The sequence below is a fragment of the Medicago sativa genome, chromosome 5 (assembly GCF_051527215.1).
Source record: "Medicago sativa cultivar Bolivia chromosome 5, Bolivia_mono, whole genome shotgun sequence".
NCBI lineage: Eukaryota > Viridiplantae > Streptophyta > Magnoliopsida > Fabales > Fabaceae > Medicago > Medicago sativa.
In genome coordinates, this window is record NC_140753.1 from 4982933 (window position 1) to 5007893 (window position 24961).

Below are 24961 nucleotides of genomic sequence, written 5' to 3' on the forward strand. Positions count from 1 at the left end.
CTTTGGTTTATTTTATTTTTGTGCTAACTATTTATTTGAGTTCTATTTTGGTTTAATATACATATAGTTCCCATTGCCTCACTGGAAAAGTTTATTTTCATTGCATTTGACTTTATTAATCAACGAGGTGACTCTTTATATCCCTAGCGTATAGTCAATGGTTTCTCTCTCTCTGATTAGTGATCCATATCTCTCAAATCTCAATTACTCTTCAATCTTCATTTTCTTTTGCGAGAAAAAATAAATAAAGGAGTCTTTTCGAGTTGCGTTAGGAACAGAGAATTAGATAGCTGCGGTCTTTGCTTTGATCCAATTGAGAGTGGCTGGCATATGACGAAATAAGTTTAATGTTAATCAGAAGGCTTATCTAATTTTATAAGGGTTGACGAAGTTAAGGTCATTAAAATAATTCATTTTTTAATTAAGTAAAATTTCATATAAATCGGTTGAGATGAAATAAAGAATTAATGATTTTGTGTAATTATATGTCTTGGATTGATGTTATTTTGAGTGTGGTTCAAACGATTTAAAAAAAAGGTGATATGGTTGTGTAACTTGTGTGTTCTATAAAAGAAATTGCAAAAGAAAAAAAGTGTATATGGTATGTTGAATGCATACTACTTTTTTTTTTAAGCAAAAAGAGGTGCAGATGGTGAACCAACTACAACACCCTTAAAATATATAGATAGAAATAAACAAAAACAAAAGGAGAAGGGGGACATAGACCAAAACCTTCTCATACAAAGAAAAAGCAAAACAACAAAAATAAAGCAGATAAGAAATAAAAAGCAACAAAAAACCAAGAGATAGGAAGGAAAGAACGAAACCCACTTATAGAACTCAAATCAATTCGGAGGTCTTCCCTTAGAACGAGTGTTATGAACTTGAAAACATTTCTGCACATTCTTCTTCTTTTGAATGCATACTACTTGTTGCTAAGTGGTTTGATTATTTATGGTTAGTGGATTTTTGGTTTAAATTTTATAAGACATTGTTGGTTGTAAATTAGATGTTATTTTTGAAATCCTTGGAGCTAACACTAGATTGTAAAAAAAAAAAAGTTTATGACTAAAATAAACTTATTTATGATATAATAGGTACTGCGACCTATGTTAGATTCAATAGGTTGTTTGAGTTATCTAACAATAAACAGTGACAACAATGATGATGCATGTTTTAGGTTAGGGTGAATAGTGAAGCTTGGAAGTGGAGAAGGAGGTTGTTGGCTTGGAAGGAAGAGCATGTGAGGGTATGTTGTGAGTTTTGTTAACTTCTACTTGATATCCATCCTATATATAAGTAATATTTGTCTTTTTCGCATTTCTTAAACAAAAGTTGTTAGTGTAATTAATGTGTTAATTTTGTGTGTAATATTACTAAATTGTTCTTTGTTTATATGTGTATTAAATTTAACTTTTTATATTTCAATAGAAGTTAGTAGTATTACTTAGGGGTATGTTGAAAAAAATGCATCTAATAATTTGTAAAAGAGCTTATATTTAGGGATAAAACTTTTTCTCAAAAAATGTCTATAATTAGGGACATAGAGTACTATTTTGCAGGTTATTATGAATGATAGGTGGGTGTATGTGGAAATTGCCTCCATCTCAATGTTATTCAGTGAAAAGTACACACTACAAGAAACATTACATTTTGTCAGGGGCAAAATCCCTGGCAAAAGGACGGAATCCCTGGCAAACTGGATGTTTGTGAGGGAATTTCCCAGGGGCATAAGCCATCGCAAAACCGCTCATCGCAAACCTTTTGCCAGGGGTTCCACCCCTGGGAAAAAAACGAGGGCCTTAACCCCTGGTAAACTGCCTGGCATTTTCCCTGACATAAGCCCTGGTATTTTCCCTCACTTTATTCTGCAACCTCTGACTCTGACTGACTGATGGAAAGTCAAGTGTCAGTACGAAAAAAACCAGGGACATGCGAGGGGTTTAACCCCTGGCAAACGTCCATTTTATTTTTTTTAAAAAATTGTTTTATTTATAAAAACGTATTTTTTATTAATTAATTAAATAGTTTAAAAATAATTTTAATTAATAAAAAAATTGATTTTTTTTAAAATTGTTTTTTAAATACAATTATTTGTGTTCAAAAATCATTTTAATAAATAAAATTTATTTTAAAAAATAAATAAATTTGTTTTTGAGATATAATTAATTATTTGAAAAATCATTTTTATTAATAAAATTTATGTTAAAAAAATAAAGAAAAATAATTAGTTTGAATTGATAAAAGATTCTAAGCAAAAAAAAAAATACAATTATGCCAAATAAAAGTCTAATGGGTTGTACGGCCCAATACCAACAATTAAAACTAAACCCTGATTCCATCAATTATATGTGGGCAACAAAATCTCTTCTTTCTTCAAACATAGCTGCCGCTGCTCTCATCTCTTCTTCATATTTTTTTTTTACTGCAAACATCATTAAAGCTAACTAGCCATACAAGAAGAAGAAGGCGGCAGCAACAAGATCCACAACAATAGTTGGGCAGATAGAAAAAGTCTTACCTTGAAATAGAAAAACCACAACAACTCAACACAACCAACCTGAACAGATGCAAGGCAAACAATACAGCAACCAAATTGGAAACAACAAAGAATGAAAATAGAAAATGAACAGAGAATGAAGAAGAAAATGAAGAAGAATGGTTAGCTTTTAAGTCCAGTCATGGAGGAGTAATTTTTTTTCTAAGTCTGAGACACTTGCAATGAAGAAACAGACCTGATTGCATATATATAGGCCAGGAAAAAAGCCACGGCTTCATTCAATAAACGAGGGGTTTTACCCCTGTCACGCCTGCTGCAACAGCTTTTGTGTAGGTTGACTTGACAACCGAATGGCAATAGCAGAGATTCTCTGCTGAATCACGCGTCCCAGGGGCAGTCCGTCGGATATGCCGTGGCTTTTTGCTGCAATTTCTGAAACATGGCAGGCGGTTTGAATTTTGATTTTTCCCGGGCAAACCATACCAGGTGTTTTATCTTGGTTTTCGGGTGTCAAACATTGATTATGTCTGAACCTTTTAAACCGGTGATATCTTATTTTTTCTTGGGAAGGGAAAAAGTAAGCAAAACCCTTGAGAATCGAGGTCCGGGAGTTGTTTTCGCTACGGGAAGGTGTTAGGCACCCATAACGACTATAGTAACCTATAGGAACCGTCTTTAATTTCTACGCGCGCGCTTTTATTTTTAAATGCTATTTGAAAATGTTATTTACACCTAAAATTTGCTAAGTGAAGAATTGGAGGGAGAAGAAAGTGTTTGAATTTTTATTTTAGTTGAATTGAAGGAATTTTGTTCCTTGCCTACGTACCCGATTAAGGGATCAAATCCACCGTAGTTCTCTCTCAAAAAATGTTTTTTGTTTTTGTTGGTTGATTTTAAGTTTGAAAATTGGATTTTGAAGAATAGAAAGAGGCCTCAAGGGCATGAGATTAGGAAATAGTGAGGTTGGATTAGTGAATTGCAAAATATGGTCAAAATAGGATTAGAGTTCATTGAAATTTGATTAAGAAAATGGAAAAGAAAAATACAATGGGATATTGGATCCCAAGGTTTATTCGGAAAAGGTTTGAGTGAAGTTGTTCACATTTGTTTGGAAAATTGGTTTTTTCTAAGTATAAACCCTAGGCATACATCTAAACATACAATCCTAAACATACATCTAAACATGCATATTCTAGCTATATAGTGATGTGTGTGCATGTGTCAGTGCTTGTGTCGGTGTACATCATTAGAGTCCATTGTCCTTTACATCATACCCTAAATACATTCTATGGCCTCTTTGCCAAGAAATTAAAATTGCATGAAGGTAAAATATTACAAAACCTCTAAGTATTTACATTTTAAACTTGGCATGAAATTGTAACTTAAAATGCAAGAAATTAGATGAAGAAGAAGATGAAGTGGGAATGCTTATGATGAATATGAAACATGAAATGGAAAGGTTAGTAGCATAGAGCAATATCAAAGGAAATAAGGCAAGAGAAGTACTAGGACATAAAGGATAGAAAATAAAGGCAAAAGAGTGCAAATATAGCTAAAATTTATTCATAAAATGCAAGAACCAAGTGACCTATAATTCTCACATTCCAATCACATTTTAAAAGGTTTATAATAAAGTCTTAGAATGGAAATTAAGGCTACATGATTTTCTTGGCATTTTAAAACAAACTTTGAACATACTTGCATTATTTAACTATTCAACTAACTTGCAAGCTAAGTAACTAATCAAAATTCATACTCATGCACTAATATCAAACACAAACAGTAGCTAAATCCTATGGAATCAAAAGGTATAGGTCACCAACATTCATCAAGCAATTTGGATTGAAATCAAATGAATTTTCATTTATTTTTTTAGCATAAAATGTCACAAAGCATTAGGAAAATTAACCACACCATGCTCACCAATTTTTTTATGTAAAATCAACACTAGAAGGTCACATAATTGTCAAAAAACACTCATGAATTTCTTTGGAATTTTTTAAAGAGTTTTGATCACAAGAACATGTAAAATTTTCACAAGATTTAACAAATGTAATAAACTATTGAAAAAAAAATGCTACATATTTTTTTATCCAAATTCAACACATAATAACATCACAAGAAGATCAAGAAACTAGTCAAAAACACATGAAAAAATACTTGGAATTTTTAGCAAATTTTTTGAGCATAAAGGTGTGCAAATAGCAAGAAACAGTGGCAAGAATAGCAAAAAAAACAAGGAAACACGCAGGAAACTAAGCCCAAACCCAAGCCCAAGGGATGAACGGATCCTGGATCCTCAGGGAGTTCAGGGACCGTTGGATTGATCCAGATGGATCAACCCTAGATCCAACGGTCAGGGGAGCGAACCAGCTGAACCAGACCGGTTCAAAGGCTTATATAAAGGCCAGGTGACCGGTCTAATTCATTTCACACTTCTCATTCTCTCTCTTCACTCGTTCTTCTCTCTTCTCTCTCTAAAACCCTAACCTAGCCGGAAACTGGGGAGGACGGCGGAGAACGGCGGAGGAAGATGAAGATTCATCGGAATCTTCATCTTCTCCGACGACCTGATGCTACTTTTTCAAACTTTTTACACAGAAACGTTCGTCTTCCTCCCCTGTTTACGGATCCACGGTTATTTTTATGAAATTATGATGAAAACGAAGTAGATCGGACTTTGAACTTACGGTTTCTAGGGTTTTCAAACTTTTTCTAATCTTCTTGAAACTAAACCCCTATCTAACCTATTTTCTTCGCTGATGATGATTATAAACTTGGATTCATGAAATAAACGGTGAATCTTGAGGAATTTACATTTTAGGGTTTCGGTTTCAATTCTTTCCTGAATCTTTTCGAAGTTTTTGCTTCGATTCACCGTTTATTTATGCTTACAAGCCTTCGATGATGATTTGACATGAAAAACGAGAAGGTTTTGAGGTTTTACCTGGAGATTCGAATGAGAAGACGAAGAAAATCTTCGTGAATCTTCTTTGAGTTTCTGGTAGGTGATTTGTTGCTACGAACTGAAAAATGTACCGGTAAATTTCCTCTTCTTCTTCTCTGATTCGGATCCTTCTTCAATTCCTCTTCTTCTCCACTGTGATCGTATAAGTTCTTCGAACTTGTGCTTGAATTGCAGTGGTTTGAGTTCAGTGATGATGATTCAGCTTCGAATCTCTGAGAACTCTCACCAATTCATCGGAATTGTGTTGAATTTTGGCTTTGAGAACTTAGGGTTTGTGATTGTTCTTCTGTGTTCTTGATTGATCCTGATTTTGGATCGTAACTGAATAGAGAGAGAATGTGAAATCTGTTTGTGATGTGGCACTGAACTTTGCTGAGTTGTTTCGTTTTTTTTGGGACTGTGATGATTGGGCCTTTATATAGGTGACATGTGTTCATGATAGCCAATGTGTGCTTGCCACCTGTCTGGACTTGTAACTAATTCGGCCTCTGCTGAATTTAGGACTTGAGGGCTTTTCTGCAATTGTTGAAAATTCATGGACCAATCTGCAAATAACTAAAAAAGGACTAAAAATAAACTGGACAAAAGGACTTCATTGCAATTGACCTAAAATGGAAGTTTGACTTAGAAGGACTAAAACCTAAATTCTTAAAAGAAATAAAAAGGTGAAAAGGGACTAAAGTGCAATTTTGAAAGTTTAAAGGACTGAAATGCAATTTTTAGGAATTTAGGACTAAAAAATAAAATAAAATGAATTAAAATTGGTAATTGGAAAATAACGTAAAGTGAAACGATTAAAATTGACAAAACGGACTAAAACGAACCAATGGCCTAAATGAGGTACTTTAAAGTAACCTCTCTTTGCCGAAATTTCGTGTGAAATGACCAAAATGCCCCTGGGGCTAAAACGACTGAAAATGACTCAGATGCAAACTTAAAATGGATTTTTAACAGAGAAATGAAACAAAGGCTTATACAAGCAAAATTAAAAGACTCAGAGACAATTTTTAGGATTTAAACAGTGACTTGACACTTGAAATGACCAAAATGCCCCTAGGGGCAAAACTGACTCAAAATGGCTTCAAATGCAATTCTAAAAATGGATTTTGACATAGAATGATACAGAGACTTATTCACACTACTTGAAAGGACTTCAAACAAAATTTTGAAAGACTGAGAGACACTTGACATAGGAAATGACTAAAATGCCCCTGCATGTGAATTTTGCAAATAAAATTGAAATAAAATGCAGAGAAAGATGCAACTGATCAGAGATAGTTCAAATAGCTTGTAATGCAAGAAAAGAAGAATTGGACTAGTATTTTTAGGTCCAAAATTAGGGTATAACACCAGGGCGTGTGTACATTTGTGAGGGCCTCACCCCTGTCAAATGGTAAGTGGTCCCCGAATTCCCAAAATCAATATACCAGGGGTTTTCCTTGGCTTAGGCCCTGGCAAATTTCCCAAGGGTTTAAAACCCCTGTCAAAATCCCTGGCAATATGTCATATTTCTTGTAGTGACATATCAATATTTGACATCGGAGAATATTATTAATCATGTGAATAACAAATCAGATTCTTAGAATAACATTCCTACCAAAGTAAATTTGTTTAGGCGAGGAATTCTTAATTAAAACGATCAATTGTGTAGGGGCGTTGTGGTATGATTGAAGACATAGATCACTTGTTTGCAAAATGTGACTTTTTCGATAAAATCTTGTACTTGGTTTCTCATTGGTTAGACTTTGTTATGGTTTCTCATGAAACTTTTGGATCACCTAGCACATTTTGATGGTTTAGGAGGGTCCTCGAAATAGATTCATTTAGCCTTAAATATTATTTGGTTATCTTGCGCGTAGATTATTTGGAAATAAAAGAATAGACACACTTTTCAGCACAGGAATAACAATCTCAAGTTTTATGTGAAAAAATCAAGTTGCGGTCTTATTGATGGTTGAAAGAAAGATATGTTACCTTATTTGATTACCAATGTTGGAGGTTTCACCCTCTCCAACGTTTGCAATATGTTTCCGCTTGTTTGTCTGTAACTTTAATTATTTTTTAGGTGGCAACTATAACCACCGAAAGATGTTTCTCTTCATCGAATTTTATAGAGAGTAGAAAGATCAATTATATTAGATACACTTTTTTTTTTAATTGTAAATAATTTTATTGAACGACAATCTAGTGCACTAATCGTATGAGATACACATTTGTTTTGTACGTTAAATATACATACAAAGAGATGTATTTGTTTTTTTTAGAGGATATTAGTATTGACAATGAAAAACGCATACAATATTTTAAAAATATGAAAATATGTATCAAGCTATTTCCCCTAAAAAAATGTATCAAGCTATTTGCAATTTATAAGACTTCAGGTATTAATTCTGTCAAAAAAAAAAAAAAAAGACTTCAGGTATTAAGTATTTAAATTATTTAATTTCTTAATATGATAGTAAAACTTTATAGTAATATTTTTCCCGTGTAATTACACAATGACTATTTTCTCCGCTAGATAGTGCCTTCTTCCTAATCAAACAACAAAAATGCCCAAATAAACATTATGAAGCCAAGTCCAGTCAAAGCAATCCTGCCTGCTCCTCCTTCATCGCCTATAGGTGTTGCTGCAAATTGGTAAAACAACTCAGTATTACACGTTAATTTATAATTCTAAAGATCACAAATATTAAACAAAATGCAAATTCATGCTTTGCTCCTCTTTTGACAACAAAATAAAATAATTAAAGAAGATTGCGAACTGCTAAGGCACCATTTTGTGTTACTTAAGTGGTGCATCTAGTAGACTATAGTAAGCATTGTTCATATATAAACTAAAAAAATGAAATTTAGAGGTTCTACCTGGGGGTTGCACCGAGGACAGCGGAAGAGTTGGAGAAGACGCTGAAAATTTCCAATAAAGCAAAATAAAATTTCATGATAACAATGCATTAATAGGAAAAATATGCGTAGATAAAGACTTGTGATATGGCACATGGCTCAATTTTCTCGAAGTTTAAAATAAGAATCATATAAACACATAAGAAAATGCATTTAAGTTTTGTCCGCGTTTTGATTTCAAGTACCATTGCAGAAGCTGGTATTGAATTTGACGCCACAGGTGCGGAGAATTCTGTACCCTACAGTGAATTTAACACCAAAAGCTTCAAATAAACCAGGAGTGTAGACAAGTTGACAGAAACATGTTTCTTGGGTTGCATCAAAAACATCTTTAATGGCAGTGCAGCAAATTTCTGGTGGGTAAATGTCTGGTATCGAATGACTAGTGGAGTTAGCGTACTCAATGCATGGCAATAACGGTTTACCGCAAGGTGGAAGAACTTGCGCATCTACTATGCTAATCACACTCATGCTAATCACCATTAACAGAATACTATTCATTCTGCAATTATCCATTTTGTTGAAATTAATTTCGTTCCACTTTTCCTATGTCGAAATGTGTATATATATGTAAATGATGCTTTGGTTTATTTTGGTGATACGGGTCCGGCCTAATAAGTAATATATTATATATATTTCCTTGCTTCAGTGAAAGGTTTATTTTTCTTGAATTTGAATTTATTAATCAGCGCCGGTGACTCTTTCAGGAATTGCTATGGTTTATTTTCTTTGACTTTTCATTGAATATGCATCCTAGAAGAAAAGTGAGATAATGTGATTGATGCAGGAGCTATTTTTGGGGAGATTCTCTACTTTTTTTGGGTCAAAAATATATTCATACTTTGTCTTTATTAGTCAATCGTTTCTCACTTTGATCCATATCTCTCAAATCTCAATTACTCTTCAATCTTCATCATTTTCTTTTACTAGAAAAGGGAAAGAGTCTTTTCGAGTTGCTTTAGAGTTTAGACTTTAGAGAACAAAGTGTCTTCATATATAATTGTTCATTTAAAATGAAATTACTAGAATAAAAATTTTATAGTTTGTAAGTATACCAATGATAACTTCTACTTAAAATCGATGATTTCTATCTTAAAAATCATGGTTGAGTCTAACACAAGCCAAAAAAAATCAGTTTGTAAGGTGAAAATCGCCCCCACTTATAAACACATGTTCAAAACATCTTTTGTCTAATGTATGATTCTTTAACATTCTAATATATAAAGGCTTCAAAAGATCTTCCACGGGTAGACCACCATTATCAAGAATTGAGAATGATTAAATATAATCAACCTCACACATTCTATTATGCACTAGATCACACCTCGCTTCTTTAACACTTCCCCCTCAAGTTAAAGCGTGAATGTCAATGACACTCAATTTTTTAAGATGTGTATTAAACACATATGATAGTAGTGTTTGTAGATATATGTTATCTGATTTTTAGTTTGCACATGCGATGTCTTAATCTATTTTCTTTGGATCTTTTCACAAATAGTGTGACAATCTAGTTTAATTTGCTTATCCGCTCAACTGCTCAAGCTAAACTGGGTTTGCAGCAATGTGTAATTGATTGTCACAAAACAATCTTGCCAGCTCGGGATGTGGTACATGTAAAACCTTTAACAAATATCTCGACCAAGAAAGCTCACAAGTAGTATACGTAGCAACCATTGATCGATACCACACTTCTGTTGATGACACTTTTGTTGGTGACCATCACATAGCCCTTCCGTCGAATAAGGACCAAGAAACGATGGAGTGTCGAGGCAAGAAGTGTTGATTGAAAATTACTCTTGACCGGTCGAGGCCTATAACATATGGATGCCGCGAGTATTGGCTTGAATGAGGAAATGTTTTCCCTCAACGATGTTCTATTTGAAATTGCAATTGTCTTGCAAATAATAGCCAATCTCGTGTAAGGCATCCCAAAGGCCAAGGAAAGCTTATTTGGTGCAAACATCAAAGTAGACATGAAGGTTGTTGGCACTTTTGGTGCCAATGCAAAGTAGACCCGTATAATTGGCTGCAAGTAGACAACACAAACATGAGAGTTCAACGCAACATTTGCCATAAGCAAAGCAACAGTCCCTCTGTTTTGCAAATAGTAAAAATGAATATGCTCAACAAAACAAAATAAAAGCGTCGTCTATTCAATCATTTGATCAGATAAATAATTTGAGAATGAAAAATTGATTCAATAGCATTAAAAAACAATGATTTAATAATCAGTAGGAAAATAAATAAGCGTGGAAGCCGTTGTCCCAAATTATCAAGACTACTTGGATGGACGGGACCAGAGCTGTCAAAATGGGCCGGGCCGTACGGGCCGGCCCGAAAGCCCGAATAAAATGTAGGGTCTGGGCCGAATAATTGCAGCCCGAATTTTTTCAGGGCTTTTTAGCCCGGCCTGAAAAAGCCCGTAGCCCGTTCGGGCTACGGCAGCCCGCCAGCCCACCAAAAAATACCATTTTTTTTGTTTTTGTTTTTTTGTGTGGTCAGTGTATGATGAAACCCATGTATCACGAAGCATAGGAACAATTAGGAACTTCGAAGTTACAAGGAAGTTGAATAGTGTTAGGTTTCTTTCTCCATTTTATCGATTCATTTTATAGATGATAATTTTGTTCCATAGAAGATAGAACCTATATGTGATATTGTCAATACTAAACTCCAATTTAGATGTTTAATATTTGAGTGGCAGCATCTACTTCTTGTAGGAAAAATTAGACATAGAATTATTATAAACTAATAAATCAAAGAGAAATAATAGAACAAATAATTTAACTCATAAAAAAATAAAATATAGAATAAAGAAACTTATCGATTATTGACTGAGGCGTGCACAAAGCACTGAGCTTAAGAGTATTTCGCCACCCCGGATGGATCATCTGATGCGATAGGTCTCATAGCTAATACTCTCCAGGATACAACAGTCACTTCTTGCTAGCACCGCACATGAATTAGCAAGGTCTCAGGAACGACGTTTGGATGCTCATGGGAACTTAGTTCTTTTTATATATTTAACAATGAAATGTTTATAGGTATAGCAACTAGTATGAAGAAGAAGATAATCGTAAATTCATCTCTCTAACCCCAAGACCTCATGTTCAATATATATAAAAAACAATTGGTAACGGCTGTTAGCCAATATGACCAAGTAAATAGGATTGAATAAGTAACGGTTAAAGCCATGAAAATAGGAATATAAAAAACGTGCCAACATACTTTGTCAAGAGAAACCAATTAATTATAATTTTAATAAAATTAATAATAACACTTTAAAATAAATAATTAATAAATTAAAAGTTCCTACAATCCTCCACAATTATTTATTTTAAAGTTTTAGGTGTTCCCAAGCAGGGGCGGAGCCACTCACATCACTGTGGGGGCTCTTGCCTGCACTACTTATTTAAAATCTAGTATATATACTAGTCATTTTTGGGTGTTTTATTTTTAAGGGAATTTTGGGGTACTTTTGACTAGTTGAAATTTTAATTGGTTTTCTTACCGGCAGTCCAAAACATGAGAAAAATTTCCACCTCATTAATTTTTGTCCCTCACAATAATTTGATGGCAAATATAATTTAATTTATTTTTTAAGAACACAAGTATACTTAAATTTATATTGCATATTTTGTTTCTTAATAATACTTTTATAATTGCAATTTTAATTTATTTCAACAATCAATATGTAACGTGATAGTGTTAGAAATAATTGTTATTCTTCATTTTTATAAAACATTCATATATTTTCGTAATTTAGATAGTTGTAGAGAATATTATGATGTATATGCATACTTTTTTTTTTTTGAAGGATGTATACTCTTAAAAATTATATTTTTCATATTATATATATGTAGAATATTGCCCCCACTACATACAATTCCTAGCTCCGCCACTGTTCCCAAGAGCGTGAAAAATCAATGCATAAGCACTAGTGTCTTTTGGACTATGAACTAGCACATAGAGCAAATGAAATTTGATCCACTAGAATGTCGGTGAGATTATAACCTCTATGAACCTCATTCCGTATGTGAATCAGTGACCTCATCACTCACATTGATCTCTCGTCCAAAGTTGTTCAACGCGGTGTGGTGCATTTTGGCCTTGCACCTATGCCTGGATTTCATGAGTGGCTCTAGAAAGTCTGCCCAAGCTTTCATAGAGGCGGCCCCACCTCCAACACTCATATAGGTAAATCTATCAAGTGTACACTACAGTCAAGCACACCACTCAAATGTATGAGCTATAGATTTATTAAGAGTATGAACTCAACCTACAACGCTGTAGTATACACTATCCGACACCATAGGGATGAATTCTCAAAAATAAAATGGATAGTGTCCCATCAAATTGACAAGTGACTTGTTCTTACCCATATGAACATAACCTTGCGAATTTTCACAATTTATGTTGGGTTACCATCACTCTCAATTTTTGTATTGGACATAATCCACCCCCCTTCGATGTATATATATTTTTCACTATACAACTGTATCACAAATAATACATTGGCCAAGACGTCTCTCAGTTAGTATCTCATATATATTATCAAATAATCATCCATGATATATTATCATAGGTTTGCTTAAATAAATTCTAAGCCACAACACCCCACATCGGAGGAAATTAAATCTACATTTAGATTTATTATACAGGTCTACTTGAAAATACTTTCAAGCGACTACGCCCCCACATTGGGTGAATATTGATTTATGTGTGAATTTTTATTCAGGTCTGCTTGAATTATTTTTCAGGTGACGGCACCCCCACATTGGGAAAGATAAATCCACACATAGGTAAATCAAACATCATTGTATTATTTTAATACAATGGATAATCCACAATATGTCACCAATATTTTAAGGTGTATGTCAATATATATCTCATGAGTTCATCAAGTGCCACAATAATATATTCAGGTCTACTTAGATTATTTCTAAGTGACAACATCTCAATTGCACTTATTTCACTCATGAATATCATACATGTATCTTAATGAATTTCTCTTTATTCGCCACCCCGGATGGATCATCTGATGCGATAGGTCTCATAGCTAGTACTCTCCAGGATACAACAGTCACTTCTTGCTAGCACCGCACGTGAATTAGCAAGGTCTCAGGAACGACGTTTGGATGCTCATGGGAACTTAGTTCTTTTTATATATTTAACAATGAAATGTTTATAGGTATAGCAACTAGTATGAAGAAGAAGATAATCGTAAATTCATCTCTCTAACCCCAAGACCTCATGTTCAATATATATAAAAAACAATTGGTAACGGCTGTTAGCCAATATGACCAAGTAAATAGGATTGAATAAGTAACGGTTAAAGCCATGAAAATAGGAATAGAAAAAACGTGCCAACATACTTTGTCAAGAGAAACCAATTAATTATAATTTTTAATAAAATTAATAATAACACTTTAAAATAAATAATTAATAAATTAAAAGTTCCTACACTTCTTCCTTTACTTATGATGTCATGTGTCTCTCTAACAAGCCCCATTGTTTCTAATCTCGTTAATTTAATTAATCATTATTACATAAAAAAATACTTGGGAATCCGAATTACACATTGCAGAAACAAGTTTTAGTTGATTAATCTTATTTCTGATTTAGACACTGGCTCATTCGCTCTACATGAGTAGCAATTGATATATGTCCAAGGACAACATATAGTTTCAACTTTCAATATGCGTTAATTGCTTCTTTTTTGTGTGTGAATAATTGCTTGCTTCTCTCGTAATTGTATATATGTTATAAATTAGCTATGTTCTTGAATTTGTTTGAATGTAATGTGCTACGTGCTATGGTTGATCAACTGGTACCATCATTACATGATCCATTATTATTTATTACATTGCAGTCCTTAAAAAATGAAAAAAAAAAAAAAGCAGATACATGCGGGCTCGGGCTGGCCCGTTAGCCCGGGAGCCCTTATAGGGCCGGGCTCGGGCTCAATTATTCCAACCCATATTTAAACCGGGCTTTTCAGCCCGGCCCTAAAAAGCCCGTTACCCGGTCGGGCCGGGCCTAAACGGGCCGGGCCACCCGTTTTGACAGCTCTAGGACGGGTCCAGAAATTTCAAACAAACAGTGGGGTCAAAATCATATACATAAATATCTATACAAATAGTATGACATCTTTATTATTCCATCAAAACTGGAGATTACAAATTTTTTACCATTTTTTTAAGGAATTTTTTTTACATTGTATATCCCAAAAATGGAAGTCATGTTAATATTTACTGATTATAATTATATTGTACTCTATGTAATTTTATATTTTAAATCTTTTGTAAGATTTGTCTCGTAAATGCAACTCATGATAAAAAATTATATTATCATCATTTGATATATTAGTGTGCGACTCAAACTCGTAATATTCATCTTCTTGGCATTTCTTTGTGTGTGTTAACCCTCCGGTTTCAAGGGGAATAAAGTCTTGATAATCTAGAGTTCAGTTATGAGGTAAGTATGACATGATAAAAAATTATTCCGCTTAGAAATCGAACTCCGATTCTCCCAAACAATAGACAACCAAATAAAGCTTATAAAAAGAAAATAAACAACCAAATTGCATGGAAAACACATCTTCAGTAACGTAATAAATGCTTAACACATCGACAAATTATATCACGACAAGATCACCAAGGTTTGATCTTAATATACACAGTTGATCTTGAAAGTTTGGCCTTAATAATACCCATTACATCCGTTTTTTTCGGCTAGAGTAAGTTTCGTTTGGTTGAAGCCTTGAAGGCAATTCATCTGACATATAGGATAAATGTCTTGCAATATATAGCAGCACTGTTTCAGTAATAATGTTAAGAACAATATCAAATAGTACAGTTTTGGTTTAGGTAGATTTCTCTGAATGATAAATGACACCATCTTAATGGAACAAACAAAACACATGCCCAAATGATTAATGAATTGAACGGTATGAAGTAGGGTAATGTTTTAGGAACACAAAGTTGAACAATGGCACCGTGTATGCCTACTATATATAGATATTTTTTTTTTTATACAAATATGAAAATATGACGATTATTATGGACAGATTGAGTACAAGTCTATAATAGGGCAGATTTTTTTTTGGGTAGTGCTATAATAGGGCAGATTAAATGCATGACAACGCACTCAATAATAAGGCAAAAAAATAATACCAAATACAATTTTGGTTTAGGTAGAGATGTCAACTTCTTGATCTTAATGAAACAACACACGTGCTAAAATGAACAGTATGACGTAGAGTCCGGTCAAACTGGTCATCCCTCTCCTCCTTCATCTTAATTCCCCTTTTTTAATGAAACAATATTATTTAACTTTTTTTACCATTCATATTTTTTAAGATATATATCTGAAGTATTTTCTAAGTATCTACATGTATTGTGGAGTATCCAATAAAATATTAGTAAAAAATTATCAATTTTTCTCTCCGGTCATTTTTATAAAAGATAAATATGTCAACAAAGATAGTATTTGGTCTATATTATGAACCAAATATCCACTTTTTTGACCTATTTCGTTTGTCTCTTATATAAGGGATCAGATGGAGTAATTATGATACTTAGTGGATACAGATCCATGAGTAATCGCGAGAATGAAGAGTATTCGTATCCAATACAAATACGGTTTCATGTTTAGAGTATATGGACTTCAAAGCTAAGAAGGTAGACATGAGACAATTGTTCTAATCATGAAGTACTACTCAAATGGAATGATTTCCCCCCATTAAAGATTAAGCTACAAAAATAGATGTTAATAACATCATTGATCTACTCAAGATCATGGCTGGTGATATTGAAGCATTGATTGGTTCAAACGAAATTATAAGAGACTTCTTTTGACGCGCGTACCTAACAAGGAAAGCCTTGTAGGAGCATGTTTTTAATTTTCCAACATGGATTGACCAACTTGTTAATGACGAACCTTATTTTTTTATTTTGGGATTTACTTTTCCCACCTTATTACCAACATGCCCTCCGGATTATATAATCCGGAACATCTATACGGTTTTCGGAATATAGAATCCGGACAATTGCGAAGTATAAAAGGAACTTCACCCCCCATTTTTACAGTTTTACAGTTTCACTTTCAACATTCTCTCTCTCTTCTCTCTCTCTCTCTCTCTCTCTCTCTCTCTCTCTCTCTCTCTCTCTCTCTCTCTCTCTCTACATTATCCCAAATTCTGAACACCACAAATCTTGTCCAAATTTAGAGTTTTGTTGCTCAAAAGCACCGCATTTCAACCCTTGTCAAACATCATGGAAGGTAAGTTCGATTTCTGTACACATGCATAGTTAATTTGGTCGATTTTTTTAGGAATTCTGGTCGAATGCAATCCGGACTTTGTATTCCGGACTAGGTTGTTGCTAATCGCGATTATGAAATCCGGACAAACCCATAATGTTTTTTTGTTTCTGTTTTGTGCTGTTTGATTGTGATGTTTGATTACCCTAATTTGAATGTTACAGAAGGTTCAACATCTAATACTCAGCGCGTAAGGGAGGCAGGGCATGCTTCCCGTAGAAGAGCGCGTAGGCAACAGCTGGAGGCTGAAGGTGGTGTTCCTCCGCGGCGTCGGGGTGGTAGAGGACGCCTTGCTGATGTAGAGCCTGATGTCGAGCATCAGCCGGAGCAGCAACAATATATGGACATGGAGCAGGAGCAGGAGCAGGCTAATGTGGAATTCTGCAGGGTATGGACGAGGAAATGGAAGATGCCGAGCCACGGCGAAGGCTAAAGAAGAAGGTGATGGACCCTGAGCCACTAGACGACTATCCCGGTGGCCAACACCAGACTGACCTGTTGTGGAGGTACCATGTGCACGTGGCCAAGAAGGCGGCTGATGGCATGGTATGTACTGTTAAACTCACTCTTACTGGTTTATTTATTGTTAAATATGTTTGTGAAGCCATGAGTTTAAACTCACTTTATTAATTTTAATTATTTGCAGTGGCGTGGAAAATTAAAATCCATCAACAACGAAAAGAAGATAGAAGCGATGCATGATGATGACACCAGACCTATCATGGCTGCACGATGGTGGGAGAACAGATTGCATGGCACAGGCCTTGGTTGGCTCCATGATACAAGCTACAACATTATTGACCATGGGCTGATTTGTGCGTTCGTGGAGAGGTGGCACGAGGAGACTTCCAGCTTCCACCTTCCGTTTGGGAAGATGACAGTCACACTTGATGATGTGGCCTCTTTGCTGCATATCCCCATTGACGACATGCTAGTATTGTATTTTATGGTTTATGTTTGAACATTTTGTTAGGTGGTGGCAGGGGTGGCAAAGGTGGTGGCAGGGGTGGTGGCAGAGGTGGCAGTGGTACGGGTGTAGTTATTAGGGCCTGATAGTATTGTATTTTATGGTTTATGTTTGAACATTTTGAATGCTTTTGAATTATGTAACACTTGGATAATTTTTAATGTTATGTAATCTTGGATAATTTTTAATGTTATTTGATTAATGTTTTGTTCGAAAATTATGTTGTGTTGATGATTTTAATGTTATAAGTTCGATTTACTGTTAGAACATGTCACCGGTATGATATGCTTGTTTGGAAGCAAGCAAAATGCGTCAAAACAGAGGCTCAGCCAAAACAGATGGCTTCTGCCTCTGTACTGATGCAATCCGGATTATATAATCCGGACATGTTTAGCACATTCCGGATTATATAATCCGGAACCATCGTCCACCACCCCCTTTTGTTGACTTTCAACGGGGTGATTCACACGTTTCGGATTATATAATCCAGAATAATCTAACTCTTTCAGATTATATAATCCGGAACAGTATTTTCATAACTGGCATCATCATCCATCAGGGTGGATGAAGTGCCAAAACACATGAATAAATCCGGAATTAATATTCCGGAATGGATTCGGATTATATAATCCGGACTAGGGGTATTTTTAGAAGAAAAAAAATAAGGCGCGCGAGGAAAGGCATAGGGTGGGAAAAGTAACTCTCTTTTATTTTTTTTGGCTAGTTGTTTGATATTCTAAATTAACTTCTATAGGTTAAGGCTTTGGTGAGATAATTTTATCAAAGTAGGTCAATTCTATAAAACTAATTTTTAGAAATAACCAAACAAAATGAATTTGGTGAGATATTCTAAAAATGCCATCGTAGGTCATTTCTGTAAAATTAAGGAGATATTATAGGTGTAGAAAAAATAATAACAATTTTATCAAATTAGCATAATTAATTGTTGGTTGATTATAAGTCAAAAATAAGTTATTGGTTGATTCTCGTTATCATAAGTGTAAAGTAAAAAAATAATAATTTGAGAGTGATGCATGTAATATTAATTAGAGAAGCAAAATTGAAAAATAATTAATTAAAATTACATTAAAAATGACAAGTATTTTAGGACAATTTTTTTACAAATATAACAATTATTGTTGGACGGGTTGAGTACACCTACATAATATAAGAATAACAAAGGCTAATATATTTCTGAGTAATATTTTTACACACGGCAGTACATAGTTTTATAGCTGCCAGGCTTTACAAAGTAATCAAATGCATTTACAATATAATTGAATGCATTGAATTGTGATTACAGTAGGGAAAAATAATTCTGTAGAAATATGGTATGTCAACTATACTAAGTAATTACAATTGATCCTAAATAATAATGGTCATGCATAAGTTAAGGAAAGTCAACAATGATGATGTCGTCATAGTGTCATAGGCAACAATCAAGGAGGATTTGTTCTCAGTACGCCTATACGCCCCCGCAAGATGGAGGAGTGTCATACCCCAAATTTTGACCATTGTTTCTTTGTTTTTAAGTTTTTTTTTCGTATTGTAATTTCCTGATCCATCAGACGGAATTTCGACAGAAGGCATTTTAAAATACCTCCTTTTTTCGGTTCCGAAGGAACAATTTTATCTTGTTTAATTCATTTAGTTTATCTTTATTGTCATTTAATTCTTTTTTTGTAACTTCCTATTTTATCTTTATGTTTTTTAATAATTGTTTCCTTTAATTATTATTATTTTCTAAAATATCACGTTTTTTTATTTCCAAAATAAGATAGTTCTTTTTAGGTCCTTTTTCTTTAGTTTTTAAATGTCTATTAATCCACATGTCAGTTGTCTATTAGTTCTTTTCCTTCATCCAAGTCTGGTCCAAGCAAGGGTATATTGGTCTAATGTCAGAGGGACACCTCATCAGAATTCATCTGCAAACCCTACAATTCACAGCTATAAATACAGTCATTAAATGCTGCAGTGTCAGACTGAATGATTGGCAGCCGCAGCTTTCATTACACAAACCCTAAAAACCTTTCTCTCTCTTATCTTTCTGAATCAAACACCATGTATTTTCAGAAATTTTTAAGAACTTGAAGAACACTTTGAACATGAAGAAAATTTTCCAGTAACTTAATTTCAACATAAAATTCAAATCCATTCACGGATTCAACTCACAGAAACATTGTTCCTTTTCTATTTCTCTTCTCTTCGAATCAAACGCAAAAGATAAACCAAAAATCATGAACATCATGAATACAACCGTGAATGTTCATCTCTAGAGCGTTCCAGCAGTTTCTTAAAGACTACCATTTTTCTACGTCGGTTGCAAGCATCACAACAGCGCCGTTTCTTTTTCAATCAACAAGGACGAATTATCAGCAGCATCAAACTCGGTTTCTATTTACAAACAACGGAATCAAGTAGATCGGAGTGGAAAGGGAGCTTGGATCTTGAAGTTTTCCCTTCTTAAGTGATATTCTCCGACTCTTTTAAGGTATATCGATTTCTCCCTCTCAGAATACTATGATTATCTTGTTGTTTTGTTCATTTGGGTAAAAAGGATTTTCGAAACAAAAACCTAGATCTACTCCAATCCACTCATCATCTTTTGAATCTAGGTTTAGATTCGAGTTTAGTAGAAGAAAAGGTACCTAGATCCGGTTTTTTTTTTTTTAAAAAAAATTGAAAAAAATAATTCCGACGCGGTGGCGCCGCCCGTTTGGGCTGAGCACCACCGCGCCGGCGATGATGAGTTGGCCGGAGAAGATGAAGATTGTTCTTCATCCTTTTTTTTGAAATTGTAGAGAGAGGTGAGAGAGATCGGTTTAGAGAGAGGATAAAAGGGAAGAAATGAAAGCTTAAACCAGAATATTCCTTTTATACTCACTCTTGATCCCACGCGCGTGCATCCACCACTATCTCGTGCTCCCTCATTTTTTTAACCATTAGATTTTAAATCCGACGGCTGCTGTTGTGCTCACTTTAAATCATGCGCACTACTTTCCCTTTTCACTACTGTGTGTCTGTTTTTGTGATCCTTTGATCTTTGTTTGTGTGGCTATGATGAATTTTCTGTTGTTTAATTTTGGACCCTCTGATCCATCAGACGGTCTAAATTAACTCAGGCTGAGCCAATTTGCTTTGTTTGCATTTTAATCCTTTCTTTATGCCTTATTTGCGTTCCAGTCCTTCTTTTAAAATTTAAACCTATTTCTTTTAAACTCATAATTTGTTTTTTCACTATGTATCATGCATTTTTTTATACTTTAATCCTTATAACATGCATCTTGTAGTTAATTTTGCTTTAATGTTTGTTCTCAAAATTCGCATTTCATGCATTATTTTTACACCTAATCTCATGCATTTCTTTCTAACCCTCTTTCAAATAATTATTTCATGCATCTTAAGTGTTTTAATCTACATGACCTACATTTTTTCTAATTTTGTGTTTTAGTACTTTAAAACTCTATCTCATGCATTTTTTTACTCTATAATGTCTTTTGTAAATTTTGCTTTAATGTTTCAATTTCCACTTTGTGCTCTATTTCGATTTTAAGCTTTTTTATTATCTCGTTTGCTTTAATTCGTTTCTTATCATCTTGATTGCTTTAATTTGCTTTTTTTTTTTTATTATCTTGTTTGCTTTAATTCTAGTATCATCTCATGCATTTTTATTATTGCAATTTATTTAAATTCCATGATGATTAGTGTGTATAACTAGGAAATGGATGTATATTCTTACCATTGGTTTGTAGCTTGGCAAAGAGGCCATAGAATGTATCTAGGATTTTTTTGTAATAATGTAGGTAACACAAGCACCGACACTTGCACCGACACTTTATTTACCGCTTTATCTTGCTTTATTTTTCCGTTACTACGTTAGCTTTCCGTTAGTTAGAAAAATCTTTTATCTCAAAAATCAAAATAAGCAAAAGCCAAATTATTTTCATAATAAACCTTGGATCCAAATCCAAGTGATTTTCCCTTTATTTTCTTAATCAAATTCCTAATTGAACTTTAATTAAACTTAGACTCAATTTCTTAACTAAAATGAAACAACCTCACTTCTATTTTTATTCCTAGTGCCTTGAGGCCCCTCAATCTCCTTCTTGAAAACCTTTTTTTCAAAAATAATTAAAATCAACCTAACCCACAAAAAATATTTTTTATAAGAGTGAACTACGGTGGTTTTGATCCCTTTTAAGGGTACGTAGGCAGAGGCTTTATTCCTTTCAAATCAATCAAATAAAAATAACCAAAACTCCTACTTCTTCTCCCTCCATTCTTTCACTCATACTTTAATTAATAATTTTTCAAATGAAATAAAGTTAGAAAGAGGTTCTCACGGAGTACCGTGAACGACGCGGGTGCCTAACACCTTCCCGAATCGTAACCAACCCCCGGATCCAAAAAGGGTTTTTCAATCTCTTTTTCCCTTCCCAAGAATAAAATCGAGCAAGTCCGGTAGATTGAAGGTTCAAGTCCAATTAATGGCTTGACACCCGAAAATCTTGGTCTACAAAAATGGCGACTTCACTGGGGATCCTACGCGGGTTTAGCCCACCTTTCTTTCTTTATTACTTTTGCTTTATCATTTGTATATACTTTGTAAATACTTTTACGTGAGTGGTGAGACAAAGTCCTATACCCGGACTCGAGTGAAACATAAGATAGGGGTGGTAGACTCATAGTGGCATACCGAGAGTATTCTCGTGTCTTGTCACACGTGAGATAACCACACTTAGCGGAGGAGCTTAAAGTGATATATGTCGGCGGGTGTTGTCACGCTTAGACTCTATTGCTTTTAAGTTTCCGTTTGTACGCTAAGGACCTTTAGTAACCCTTAACCCATCTTGGCCTTTTTTAGGATGTAGTGCAGTGGCTAAGCCGGGTGATGTCTCGGTATTAGTCTACTTGCAATGCTACACTCGAACTAGACTTTCCTACGAACGTTATTGGACCGGGTGTTGTCACGGTATCCGATAAAGTTCTGTGGCGGTTGTAATTCGGGAACCTTGGTAGAACCCTTGTTACTTGTGCAATTGGAAACCATAGTCCTTACCAAATGGCGTTGTGTCCCTTAAGCTCCAACATTGTATACCTTAAACCTCATCATGTATTCTATGTATTCCTTGCATAATCATGCATACATGCATTCATCCATAAACCTTTTTCTTCATCCATTAAAAAAAAAATATATTGAAGGATTTAGCCAAGCTTTTTGTAAACATCAAAGGTATGAACCTTGTAAGAATGAACACCGAGCAATACAACTTCAAAAATCTCAACTAAGCTTTTGCTTTTGTTAAGAACTTCTTTCTTGGGTTCGTTCTTACCTTTTGAAATGGAAACCTATTGCAATATCTTTACAATTCTCAAATGAAACCATATTCCTTTACGATGTTTACAATTTACCTTGATAAATCCTTCGATAACAAAAAGATTGTACATTTTTTTGCATAAACATATCATGCATCATGTTGCATTCATAGTTCTAGTCTGTGTCTCATACTTTATCTCTATGTACAAAAGGTCAATCCATCAGTCTACCCGCATCTACAACACTCGAGCAAATCAGAATGGATCATCTTGAACAAGAGAACCACAAGCTTCGTGAAGAGGTGACAACCCTCCGGGCCGAAAATGATATTTTGAGGAACTTGGTATCTGTGATGACGGTTGCACAGAGTCAGCCATTATCTCTTCCAGTTGGCAGCACTCAAGCTCAGACGGTTGCTTCCACTACTCCGATTTCAACAGTGTTTGCTAGTACTCCTCAACATGCTATGCTGGAAGGTTATCTCTGAAGTACACCTTTAAGTTCTGCTGAAGTATTCCGTCCTGGTGTCTCTAAAGTTCAGGCTCCTTTTGTGCAACAAACAACGCCTATCCCTCAATCGGGCCCTTTGATCCCTCAAGCTGCTATGATTCATACTACTCATCAGGGCCCTGGACCAATCTATCACTCAGGAAATGTGGTCGCATACGACCGGATAGCTGAACTGGAAGAAAAGTTTGACAAAATACAGTTGGAATTGAAAGCTCTTCGTGGGAAAGAACTGTTTGGGAAAAATGCTTATGATCTTTGCTTGGTTCCCAATGTCGTGATACCACCCAAATTCAAGGTCCCTGATTTTGAAAAGTACAAAGGGAACACTTGCCCTGAGCTTCATTTGATAATGTACGTGAGAAAGATGTCTGCTCAAGTAGGCAATGATGAGCTCCTTATGCACTGTTTCCAAGATAGTTTGACTGGTGCCGCACTGATATGGTATATGAGTCTGAGCAAGGATGATATCAAAACTTTCAGTGATTTGTGTGAGGCGTTCGTTCAGCGGTATAACTACAACTTGCACTTGGCCCCAAACAGAAAGGAACTACAGGCCATGACTCAGAATGATAATGAATCCTTCAAAGCTTATGCCCAACGTTGGAGAGATTTCGCTGAACAAGTCCGTCCACGTCTAGAAGAGAAAGAGTTGACTGAGATTTTTCTGGAAACTCTGGATCCGTTCTATTTTGAGCATATGCTTGCAAGTGCATCTGGCAATTTCACGGATATGATGGCTGCAGGCATGCGTATTGAAGATTGGGTCCGAAAAGGACATTTGATCAAAGAAGTTGTTCTCAATAATGGTTCAGAAGAGGAAGACCAGGAAATGAGTGTGGCAGAAAGTCAGCTTCAACAACAGTATCTGGCTTATCACCCCGTTGCCGCTGTTATGCCTGTCACAAATGCTCTGCAAAGTTCGGGTTATCAACCCCAATTTCAGCAATATCAACAACAGCCTCGACAACGGACTTCAAGGAAACGGATTGACCCTATTCCCATGACGTATGCAGAGTTGTTTCCAAAGTTGCTTGAAAGGAATTTGGTCTATCCCAAGGCACCTCTGCCAATGCCAGCAAAGTTGTCAGCCCAGCATAGGCCCGACCTCTTTTGTGCTTTCCATCAAGGGGCACCAGGTCATGATATTGAGCATTGTTGTGCATTGCAGAAGGTAGTTCAGAAGTTGATCCAGAAAAATCTCATACCTTTTGAAGAGTTTTGAATCTGAAGGTGCAAGTTAATCCGTTATCGGATCTTGGAACTGATGTTGGTACATGGAATGTTTGGCTGCATTTGGGTCTTTGTTGATGTTTATTTCTACTACTCATCTGTTTAATTAATATGTTTGTTTGTTGCTTTATGTTTTTCAAAAAAAAAAAAAAATCCTTTCGTCCCACCCGAGACGGAAGTGAACTTATTTAGGGCTTTTTGCTTTATGTATTTTCATCATTAATTAAAAGGTCGCTTTGATCCCGA

General features: G+C 34.9%; 2 protein-coding genes across 2 annotated transcripts; one reads left to right on the forward strand and one right to left on the reverse strand.

Annotated features, from left to right (window-relative positions):
* Positions 1 to 7729: 7729 nt before the first annotated feature.
* Positions 7730 to 8909, reverse strand: LOC146919390 (non-specific lipid transfer protein GPI-anchored 8-like). The gene is made up of 3 exons (XM_085712745.1): positions 8555 to 8909; positions 8331 to 8372; positions 7730 to 8095 (listed from the first exon to the last, which is right to left on the reverse strand). The coding sequence occupies exons 1-3, from the start codon at positions 8883 to 8885 to the stop codon at positions 8001 to 8003; spliced, it is 468 nt and encodes a 155-aa protein (XP_085568871.1). The 5' UTR covers positions 8886 to 8909; the 3' UTR covers positions 7730 to 8000.
* Positions 8910 to 19268: 10359 nt separating this feature from the next.
* Positions 19269 to 24961, forward strand: LOC146919391 (uncharacterized). Its single transcript, XM_085712739.1, has one exon. It carries the CDS (start codon positions 23580 to 23582, stop codon positions 24705 to 24707), a length of 1128 nt encoding a protein of 375 aa, XP_085568865.1. The 5' UTR covers positions 19269 to 23579; the 3' UTR covers positions 24708 to 24961.

Excerpts from the sequence above, each read along its gene's own strand:
- LOC146919390 (XM_085712745.1), bottom strand. The coding sequence starts at position 8,885 with ATGGATAATTGCAGAATGAATAGTATTCTGTTAATGGTGATTAGCATG. Across the intron at positions 8,373-8,554 it reads CAATACCAGCTTCTGCAATG|CGTCTTCTCCAACTCTTCCG; the intron begins GTACTTGAAATC and ends GGAAATTTTCAG. Across the intron at positions 8,096-8,330 it reads GTCCTCGGTGCAACCCCCAG|CAACACCTATAGGCGATGAA; the intron begins GTAGAACCTCTA and ends ACCAATTTGCAG.
- LOC146919391 (XM_085712739.1), top strand. The coding sequence starts at position 23,580 with ATGATTCATACTACTCATCAGGGCCCTGGACCAATCTATCACTCAGGA.